This window comes from Opisthocomus hoazin, chromosome 2, assembly GCF_030867145.1.
Source record: "Opisthocomus hoazin isolate bOpiHoa1 chromosome 2, bOpiHoa1.hap1, whole genome shotgun sequence".
NCBI lineage: Eukaryota > Metazoa > Chordata > Aves > Opisthocomiformes > Opisthocomidae > Opisthocomus > Opisthocomus hoazin.
Genome location: NC_134415.1, coordinates 63,397,322 through 63,408,625, shown reverse-complemented (window position 1 = coordinate 63,408,625; position 11,304 = coordinate 63,397,322). Strand labels below are relative to the sequence as shown.

The 11,304-nt window shown below is 44.5% G+C and overlaps 1 protein-coding gene across 5 annotated transcripts in view; it reads left to right on the top strand.

Moving 5' to 3' along the window:
- The first annotated feature begins 1,785 nt into the window (after nt 1–1,785).
- The window catches only part of ADGRG6 (adhesion G protein-coupled receptor G6), a 114,708-nt gene continuing 105,189 nt past the window's right edge, over nt 1,786–11,304 (top strand). For 3 of the 5 annotated variants that reach the window (XM_075413917.1, XM_075413921.1, XM_075413920.1), the window contains exons 1-2: nt 1,786–1,875; nt 7,776–7,876. In XM_075413917.1, coding sequence (XP_075270032.1) covers nt 7,777–7,876 — 100 coding nt within the window. In that variant the 5' untranslated portion in view covers nt 1,786–1,875; nt 7,776. Of the gene's footprint in view, nt 1,876–2,158; nt 2,195–2,521; nt 2,666–7,775; nt 7,877–11,304 lie in introns of those variants that run through there. The other 2 variants (XM_075413919.1, XM_075413918.1) reach the window with 2 other exon arrangements.

Sequence of the window (11,304 nt, the reverse complement as noted above, 5' to 3'; positions counted from 1 at the left end):
TGACAGCAAATGCAGAACAGGAGCATTAACCAAGAAACAGCTCAGCAAAAGCACGGCAGGAGAAAAATCCCGTGATTTCTTTTTTTCCTTTTTTTTTTTTTCTTGACTCCCAGGTTCTGGAATTGCAGTCACCTCTAATGCCTTCTGAGTGGGGAAGGAAGATGTAAGCTTCCAGCGTAGCCAGCAGATATGCCCTATTGTTAATCTCTGCACGAACAGCAGATTGACTTCTTCCAGATGCTCCTGACATCATGTACACTGTAGGTCCAATATGCCCAGGAGATATTGAGCTTAATCCTCCATCGATCTGCACATGTACAGCGAGTCCAGCGCCTTCTAGGTGCACAAACTTTGCTATGCATGTGAGGTAAATGCAACCTGTGTGTGTACAATCAACCCAGGCGGCGAGAACACGTAGGTTTATGGCCCAAGCACAAACTGACTGCACGTAACAGAGTAAGTCTTACGTGTGTTGGTACATTGGACTCATTGCAAATGCGATACAAAGTTGATCTACGCAGACTTTAGACATCCAGAAATAGAGCAGGCTGCTACAGGAGGCAGTAGGGCGGCTGCCCACGAGTCTTGGGGGGAGCCAGGAGATACCCCTTGCCGTGTCCCTCACAGTCCCCGGCGGGGATCCCCCATGTGACACCGGGGCCAGAAGCAGGGTGGAAAGTGGTGCAACGCCTGCGCAGAGCGCAGAGCTTTCGAGGCACAGACAAGGCCGACGGCGTGCAACGCGGTTTGTGCTGCGTTCTGGTCACAGTGGGCCGCGCGTGGGGTCAGCTGACCCAGCCCCAGCGGCTCCCGCGCCCACGTTCAGTGCCAGAGGGTCACGATGAGAGCAAGGCGAGAGCTTGCTGGTTTTAAAGACGGATAATGAAAATTGACAGAGAATAAAAAATGAGTATTAATGTTCAGTATAAAGTTCATGAAAGATTTAGTGATGTTTATATTTTGTTAAGTAGGAACTCTGTTTGCTTCTGACTGCCGCTGCGTGCTGCTTGGTCCATCGAATGCTTCACTACGCCGGGTCTTCTCTTCCCCACCCTTCTTACCTGCCAGCTTAGCTCCAAGGAGCTCTGTGGAAGTTTTGGACTTCTTCTGTGACCTTGTTTTTTGCTGCGTTTCCCTTTCTGTCACGTCGATGCTTTCCGACCCACCTGCAGCGTAGTGCCGCGTTGCGCAGGTTTTAACCGAAACAAGCGACTGGGTGCCGTTGGGGACCGGTGCAAACAGCAAAAAACACTACCCAGGGGTGAGGTGAGGGCACGCACTGCGGGTGCGGGCAGCGCACGGCCTTGGGGGGCTTCAGAAAATGGGCCGGAGACCTGTCACCCCCACCCGCCCGCCCGCCTGCTGCCCGGAGCGCGGCGCGGCGCGCACCTCGGGGTCCGTGTCCGCAGCTCCGGCGGGGTGGGTGCAGTGCTCCCCTCTGCTGCGCCCGGCGTGGGGTGTGCCTGCTCCCCGGGACCTGCTGCCCGCGGGGGCTGCGCCTGGCGTGGGACCTCCTCGGGGGGGGCTGCGGCCTTTGCGGGTGGCCCTGGGCCCGCGGCTGCACCCGCTGGGGGGGGGGGGGGGAGTTGGAGGGCTGCTCCCCCCCGCGCTAGCCCCAAAGCGGTGGGCCGGTCCCGGGGCCGGGGCGTCCCGGCGGCGGAGGAGGAGGAGGAGGAGGAGGAGGAGGAGGAGGAGCGGATCGGCGCGGTGCCGGCCGCGGCGGGCGGCGTGTGGGGGGGCGGGCGTGGAAGGGAGGTGGGCGAGCGGCTATGACCTTTGCGAGGAGCCCGCCAGGGAGCGGGCCAGAGGCAGAGCGGGCGGCGGCGGATGATGGTTGCTGAGACCCGGCGGAGAGCCGCCCCGTAATGTCATCGTGTAAGTCTCCGGGGGCGAAGGCTGCGGCTCGGGGAGCGCGGGGAACCCCCGCGGGCTCCTTCCCGGGGCAAGAAACCCCGGCCGGATAAGCAGGGCTTTCCCCCCGTCCCCCCACCCCCGTAGTAGGCGATGAGTAATGTCAGGTCGGAGCCGTGCGAACAGGTGGGGCTGAAGGAATGGGGAAACGGGAGCGTTTCACGTCGGGAGCTGAGGGGGCAGGGCAGCCAGGGCTTTGCCCCGTCCGGGCTCCCGGTCCGCCGGCGCCTGCCGCCCTCCGACTCTCTCCGAGCACTGTAATTCCGCCGTCGGGACCTCTCTGGTGAGTCTCCCCGTGCTCGGAGGCGAGTAGCGAAACCCTGGGCCCCGCTCGCCTCCCGCTGTGAACGCCGGTGCCCCGGCACCCGCCCGGCCCGGCCGCTCGGCTCGGGGCCGCGGTCGCTCACGTCGAGGAGCCCCGTCCACCCCAGGCACCGTGCCCGGTCCCACAGGTGCGGTGCCAGCACAAGCGGAGAAAAAAAAGAGCGGGAGGGAGGGCCGGGCGGGCTCCATAAAACCTCCCCAGCCCCGCCGCCCCTCCCCGCAGCGCCCGGCGGAGCGGAGGCAGCGCGGGGCTCCGCCGCCGTCGGGGGTCGAGGGGCAGGCGGGCGGACCGGAGGCTTCCCCTCCCCTCCGCGGCCGTCCCCTCCTCCCCGCCCGCCCGCACGCCGCCTGGCCCCGGGCCGGCCACTGCCGCGGGCTCTGGGCGCCTTCCCCGCGATGTTTTGCCCTCGCTGACGGGCTCCGACCGAAGGTAAGGCAGGGCAAGGCTCCGAGCAGGGTGTGGGGCTGGGCGCTCGACAGGTGAGAGGGGGCACCCGTGGCCGGCCCTGGGGGAGAGGGTGGGGATTTCTGCCGGTGCGCGGTGAGGTGAGGGCAGAGACAGACGAGGAGGAGTTCGTCGAGCCCCGGTGTTGCAGAGCTGCCAACAGTCATCAGGTTAGTTGCCTGTGACTGGGAAAGGTTCGCTTTGAAGGGAAAGCCGAGGGACCGAGATCGGTCCGATACCGCTGGCACTCTTTAAATTAAAAGGCAGTGTCTTATTTTTCTCATCTCTTTCGATGAGTGTGAGGATGTTTGCAAGGTTGACTGTAAGAATGAGTAGGAAGAAGTAATGCTTAACAAAATGAAAGTTTTCAGTGGCTTTGTGTAATTAATCTGTCGCGTACTACAGTTTAAAGCAAGCGTTTCAAAGTTAGAATCGACTCTTCTGTTATCCTGAGGGAGCTGAACTGTGAGTTGTGAACTTGTAGTTCCACTTAAGAAGGATTAAGCTTAAAATCTTGTTGTTTACAACCTATATGAGAAAAAAATTGTGAAATTGATGTTATCTTTCTTTTAATTTTAAAGTGTCAGCAACATTTTTCCTTAATAGCTTTAGACATGTCAAAGACCAATGAAAGTCGTGTTGGTCTGCCTGGGGCAGAATTCACATCCTACTCCAGGGAACTTTGCCGAAGCTTTGAACAAGGAAGATGGTATATTCAAATATGTGTTGCATGTTTTAAGACCATAGAGTATACAAATGAAACCCTCCAGGATTGTTCACATTGTCTGTGTTTTCTTGCAGAGCTGTATACTCCCTAAAAGGTGATGATGTTGTGTTAGCTGGCTGCTGGCCTGTAGAGCAAAAAGTTTAGTAGTTAGATGTAGCAAGACTCCCACTGATTTCATCTTGAACTATGTCAAGTTACCATCCATTTATGGTTTAGATAAATTACATGTCTATTTTCCTCTTCTGGAATGAATTGTGAATAAGCTCATTGTCTCCCTATGTTATAGGAAATGAAAGTAGCTGGACTGTGTTGAATTGGTAGCTAGAGTGCATTGCTGGTCATGTCACACAGTGTCTACAAGGGGATAATGCAACTCCGTAGAAAAATTAGTAGTTCTTCTATTAGACTTCAGAGGGCCACTTTCTATTTTTTCTACCTTTTTTCTTAAAAAAAAGAAAGTTAAGAGGAATTGCTGTTGTGAGACTATATCCAACTGTGATGGATGTACTTCTGTCATAAGTGTCCTAATACTCCCCGCAGATACTGGGTAAAATGTTGTTTGGGTTCTGTGTTTAACAATCTACAATGATTTGTTCAGAGCTGCTAGCGTGTTACCAGCTGGTGACAGAACAGAGCTTTTTCATTTAGACTGAAATAAAATGGAGACGAAAACCCACTATGAACAGTGTTCAGCAATTTTAATATATCCAGGGTTAAAGACTGAAATAATCTGTACGTGTTCTGAGGCCTTTGTTCTGGACTACTTTGCTTACTGAAACTCCTGGTTTGCTTTAGTACATTGTTGTGTTGATACCCGTTCTCTGTGCTATTGATGAATATTAAATGACAGAACACATCCTTTTAATACTATTTAAAATAGCAACACAAGTCCAAAGGGGTCTCTTGGGCCATCAAGTCAGTGCTGTTGTAGCAGGGGATCGCATCGTCCCTTGATAAGCTATAAACTAACCCACAACTGTTTGCTAATTTTTCTGCTGAATTATTCATATGCTGTTTGGGTTCAGTTCTAGATGTTAATTAACACTAATATTCAAGAAAATGAACCTTAAAATAAATATAAACATAGTAAATATTAACAGGTGAATAATATCTGCAAGTAAGTTTTTGTTGTTTTTTTTTTCTTAATGTCTGAGAAGTATTTACCAGTTGCTCCGGCTTCTTTTCATAATTGCCTGCCAGTTGGGATGTCGCGTTATAAAAATATTGGGGATGGATTTTGTTACGGAATAAGGCTTTTTGTTGGCAGTATGTTAGCTGACTGCCATCCCTGACAGTTTCTTGTGAGAACAGGGGTGTTAAACACATCATAGTGTAAGGCTGTGAGCAGGCAGGTTACTGAGTTCTGGCTTTTTGTCTATGCAAGATCTCAAGAACATGTAAATAACTGATCTCCTCACTCATTTATAGCACTCAGCTAGAGGTTGTGCTTTGTAACACAGATCTTCAAAAGTCCTCTCCAAAAGAAATCGATCTCACTCATGGTGCCTGCATTAGTGGTGTGTTTTGGTAGCCTGCTTCTTCTGTGGTTGAGTTTGATAAACCCTTCTTTCTTGTCAACTGAGATGGTGTGATGTAAAGAAAATTGTTTTGTCCTTCAGCAGTAGAGAATGTAAGTGGAGGAGACAAGTTTGTTATTTTTTATGTATTTGTTTATTTTGGTGGAGAATTGTACATTTTTTTATAGCAATTGTGTAATTATGTAGCCTTTTTGTCTGGGGAAAAATCTTTATAGCTACTCTGTTCTGTCTTGTTGTTTGCACTTACTTATGCACTGCTCTGTTGTTGATTATCTGTGTTCTTGAAATCTTTCTTGACTTGTGCTTTTTACAAGTGAGGATGAAGAAAGATGCTGTAAACTGGCACCGTGGAGTACTGTCTTGTAAGCATTACCACAATGCAAGTAAACGTTAACAAACAAAAACTGGCCAAATTAAATAGTGCTCTCAGACTCATGCAGAATCTCACATCCTTTAAGAAAGACACAGGAGGCAATGTGATTGGGTAGGGTCACTCCAGACCTAGGCAGCAGAAACTTGTCGTATTATTTTACCTTGAGTATCTCAAAAGTTGTGTGTTGGATTCACCCGCTATTCATCTGAGTTCACAGGGACATCAGCAGTGACGATTACTGTAGCACACACAAAACGTATCAATATGATGAAAACCAGCACAGATTTCTTCTGAATTGATAAATAATTGTTTGTGACTGTTTCCTAGTCTGACAACTTTAACTGTGCTTGCTCAAAACAAACAAACAAAAACCAGTAATGCAACCGCTTCTACAGGTTTGCGTTGGTAGATTATGCGGCGGACCGTCGTGTATCTCATCAGTAGCTGCAAACTCTTTCTTCTGTAGAAACAGCAATATTCTTCTGTATCTCCGGTATGTCATGCCGTTCTGCTCAACGTTTCCATTCACCGCTCTGGGAGTAAGCTGCATGTGTTTGCAGGTGCATATAACTCTTTTCGTGCCTTAAAAGGACTTCTGTTCAAAGTCAATTTTCAAAATTAGTATTAAGAGTATTGTGGATTTATGAATTACATACATTGAACAGTAATTGTTCCCAAACTTCAGCATTCTGCTGTCTGAGGTTTTAATAGGGATTTTTGGGTCATTAAGTTGAAGGACAATAGTTCTATTGTTTGATAATCTGGTTATTTTGTGTGTCTGGCTTCATCAAAGAGATTCTTGTATTTCAGAGCCCAGTGTTTTCTGTGCTTGTCTTCAACACTTGTTAAGTTTGACTTTACAATATCTCAGAAAAATAAATCGGCTTCAAATTCCTAATTTGATACAACTAGCCATAAAGAACTGGACTTCTTTTGTAATCAGATACTTGTGCTATGTAACACTGCACTGAAGGGAAACCTGACTGATTGCATCAGGCTGTTGAAGTGCCATTTACCTGGGCCCGTTGGCATCTAGCCCACAGAAGTGGTCTGATGAACTACTACTTTTAAAACTGAAACATTAGTTGTTCCTTTACAATGGTTTATCTTGCTGCATTAAGTTTGGCTTGTCTACGTTACAGAACTCCACTTTGGGAAGAAACAGAAGCTGATACTTGGAAAGGTTTTACATTTGCCCCCAGGTTTCACTGGCAGGTTCACAGCAATGTCTGTGGAGCAGAAGGAAGACTATTTTCACAAGTTTAAGAAAATTAATTTTTCTTGCCACAGAGTATGAGCTCTGTACTTTCTTTCACTTACCTCTTTCACATTTCCATTCCGATGAATTATACTGATGGCCATTCCAAATACCTTTCTTTTTTCTGTATTTAATATGCATTAACCTGGAAGACATTTGTGTTCACAGGTTTTTCTTCGTGACTATTCATTTTCCTTCACATACTGTTGCTGGGAATAGACTTGTGAAATATTTTGGAGGTTCTGTTAGAGGTTTTCTCCCAGTATAAGTAGATCGTATCTTACTGAACAAAAGCCGGTTATCGCCACATAGGAGGAGAAGAAGTTGGTTAAAATAATACATGTTGTGTTTCATTACTTGTGGCTTGTTGCTAACTTGTTGAACGAGACAGGAATGTAATGGAGCACCATTCATCTTGGATACATGGTTAAAAGTCTGACCAAATTTATAAAGAATCTTTCTTTCTACCTATTCTGCCCACTCTGGAGGAAACATTTTGGTTTAGCTATTAAATGTCCTGTACACTTCGAGGCAAAGGAAACCTTAACTTAAAGCTATAACTGATACAGATTTTTATATAATTGCATTTGTCGTATTAAATAATAAACATGTCCCTGACTTCACTGGCAGCACAGATGAGCCCCTAGATTTTGGCAAGGAAAGTTTCAGGATTTTTATGGCAATTGTCAGCAGAAATTGTAGCTATCAAAATACTAGCACTCAAAAATGTGAAAAGGCTGGTTAAGGGCAGAGGCAAATTCTCATCTGCCATCTTTATATAGTTAGTAACAAATTTGTATGTATTATATATTTAAACAGCATAAATGTATTTGTATATGTAAATAAATAAAGAAAAACTTTGCAATCTCAAAAAAAAACCCTACACCTTAACTCTTTCAGACTGTCCCCATATGGACTGCTTGTTTCATTTGCAGAAACACCAACTACACCTGTCTTAGAAGCCCAGCACTCACCAGTCTTCCACTTTGTTGTCTGCTGAGAACCAGACAACATGATTTCTGACTCTCTTTAGCAAGCATAGAGACTTCTGTTTCTGTTTAAGCAACACTAGGACCATCCATAATTTTCAAGTGCTACTTGCTCGCTTACTGCTAGCTACTAGTTTGACTAACAGTATTTTCTCTTTTTCTTGCCTTCTTGTAAAGCTCCCTGAATTCTTGCTTACTTTTTTTCCACAGGATGTCTCATGTAAGTGAAATGTGGTGCTATCACTGGAAATGGAAGCTGCGTCACTGCCTCTGCTTGTTTACCACATATATTATATGCATGCAGCAAGCAGGTAAGTCATCAAATTATCTTCTCGCTTAAATAAATGGTCTAGGAGCCAAAGATGTGATGACTAAGGCTTATGCTTACATATGACTGAATTATGTACAATATAACATTTTGATGAAAGTGATGCATTATATTAGTTGTGATTTGGTAGGTTGGGTCATATTTTCTGCTACTGCTGAATTTTTCTTTTGTTGTTTTGTATCATTTTGCTGTTATTTATTGTTATTATTTTTTCCTTGACTTTGTTCTTTGAATTCTTTCATTTTGCCCTTCCTTTGCTTTTACCTTGTTAATACCTACTTCTCTTTTTAATTTCTTCTGGTGGTTGGAATACTACGACTCATCACATAGTTCTTCCGTTTTCCACAGTACTGTTTGTGCCTGTAGATTATGTATTCCATTACCCTTCACTCTGGTTCAAAGCTGTAAAATAACTGTAGTGTGCTTATTAATTTTAAGCACTTTTATGATTCAAATAATAGAAACATTCCTCAGCAAGCTATAGGTATGCAAGATAATCATACACTGTAAAGAACAATCAGTTTAAACTTCACATCATCTTGGTCTGTAGTGACACTTCAGTACAGAATAATGTAACACATTCTGACTGTTTTCTTTAAACATATGAATGAGAGATTTCACTTACTAAATGTATTTTCCTAACGGCAAGAGTGCAAAATATTTTAGGAGCTCCAGCTGCTTTACTGGAAAAAAACTCTGGAGTTTATTCAGGAGCATAGGAAAATTTTGGAGCAGCTTGTAGTTCTCAGCTAATTCCATATCAGATGGGTAGTTTTGCTGTTACAGACTTGCCATTGGAAAAAAAGGATGGTTTATATATAGAAAGGGTTTCTAGCTTCTTTGATACTGTTTTTTCTTTAAATAAAAAGTACAGTTTGGTTTTTTTTTTTTTTAACCTGCACTTTTTATCTGGAGAAAAAACAATGCAGTAGCAGTTTCTAGCTTCATGTTACTCTAATAGTTGTGTTCCATTTCCATTAAATTGTGTAGCCAGAAATGTGTTTAGGACCAAACTCTCACCCGTGGCTCCGTTGGCTGATGGCCTTTGTGTCCCTGTGTTCCTGGGCCATATGTGGTCCCGGCCCATGCAGCTGCCCTCCTCAGCATGAAGTACATCAGCAAAAACTGCTCTAACTTACAGCTGCTGTGGGCTGTTATCTGATGACTAGATAATTAAGACCTAAAGACCATAGCCTTTGCTAATTCTTCTTGATAAAAATTTAGTCATTGAAAGTGCGGGTGACAAAGCAAGAGTAAGTCCCACAAGCCAGCAAGTCCTAGCCAGTAAGCTGTGAGGACAGAGAAAGCCAACTACAAGCTCATCTGTGCATTCAGCTGATCCCAGCATACCATTGGTACCTGTGCTGGTACAGAAGAAGTAGGTGGGTCAAAAACCCTAAGCCAAACTCCAAGATACACTTCTACAAAACCATATATGCTCCAGGCTAACTACTTCGGCAATAATGTGGTTGGTGCCATTGGATTGATAAACGCAGCCAAAGTGTTCTAGCTAATTCAGTCTCCTCTGTTACAGTTACTGTCTGTGCTCCTTTCTCAGGTACTGGTTTGGCATGGAGGGGACTTAAGTTTCTGGTGGAAAACAGAGCAGAGACCTGAACCTGAGTCTTTTACATCTCAAGTGCATTTTTCTTTCTTACTTTGACTGGAAAAGGTTTGAAATCTTCAAACCTTTGAATAAATGGAAAAGACATTTCTCTGTCTGCCTGAACGATGAGCAGATAATTAAGGTACACTGTAAACACCCAGGTTCAATAGACAAGTGTTTGCTCTTAACAGTGAAAGAGATCATAGATAGCCTGCTGTTAATACTTGACTGAAATTAAAATGAGGCATTTACCTTTACAGCAACCTGTCATTTGGCAGTACTTGCCTGTAGACCCCCAGGGTTCGTGTTTCTTTATATGTTGATGTAAAAGCATAGATTATGCTACAAAATGGAGTCTTTTCATCTTTTCATTTTAGTAGAGCAAGGCAGACAAGGTAGGAAACACTGCTGCTCCTGCATTTTTTATTTTGTGTTCTTAAAAGGTATTGGTCACTTTGGCTGTGGATTCATATGGTATCCATAATCTCTCTGACAGCTTAAGCTTTACTGAAGTTACAGTAGAAATACCGTAAAATCTGACATTCATCTGGCTTCACTAGAGAGGTGTAAGCTTAGAAAGATTTTGGGGCTTATTAAGCTTTGCCTGGAGGAGATTACATACAAGAAAGGGATTAAAATCATCAGGTACAGGTTTTATGGATTATTTAAGGGGCTATTCGTAGGCATAAAAATATCAGTCATGCTGTGACATGAAAAAAATGCAAAAGTAATAATTCTGTTGTTTAACTTGAAGAACTACAGGACTTGGCCTGCTTTCAGAAACAACCTTAGGAGAAGGATTACACAGCAGAATATTTAGAACAGGAGCAGAATGATCTGTGAAAAGAAAGTTTAGCCACAAATTGATCAGTAAGGTGCTGACAAGCAGGTGCAGCAGTGGACTGCAATCCCAAAATATGTCTGATACATCAGAGGAATCAGTGAATGGAATCTGACACTTAGAAAGACAGAAATAAATTGTAAAAATAAAAAATAAGTTATAAAAATATAATGCGCACTTTGGTTAAAATCTATGCAGCCGTAACTGTTTTGGCACACTGGCTTCAGGTCCTGTGTTGTGACATGGGGGGAAGTTACAGAGCAGCTCAGTTAGCAACTTGACGGGTTTCCATTCCTGTCTGGGGTAGACATCCGTGATGCCTTGAGTGAGTCATTTAGCTATGCCTCAGTTTCCCTGCCTATAACGATGAGGGTATGTCTTGCCTCCCTTATAGACAGCTTCTCTATCTTCCAGTGAAAGAACTGTATAGAAGCAGAGATGTTAGAATGGTGGTGTCTTAAACAGAATTAGTTAAATTTGCTTTTATCCAAGATTCAGACTTTCCTCACTTTTCATTTGTATGTAGATTTTGTTGGTTTCAGAGAGCCCAAAAGAGAACATAAAGAGTGAAAAGAGTACTGGAGAACATAACTAATGAGGGCAGACAGAAGGAACTAAGATTTTTTTTTTTGGTCTAGAGTAGACAGAAGACGGAATGCATAAGAACTGAGAATATTTAAAGAGACAGATGCAGTGGGAAGGGATAGACTGATCTTTCTGGGCAACTCAAAGGGCAAAAAGAATGGTCTTAAATTACAGCAAGATAAATGAGGGGAAGACATCTCATTGAAAGGTATAGATAGCACTGGAATAGATTGCCAAGGAAGACTGAGGAATCTCAGTCCTTGGGAATGTATAGTAATACCTGCCAGAAATGGTTTAAATCTATAGTCCTTTTTCCTTGGGACTGAGAAATACACCAGATGGTTTCCAAACTTCCCTAATTTCTATAGCACTTACTTAA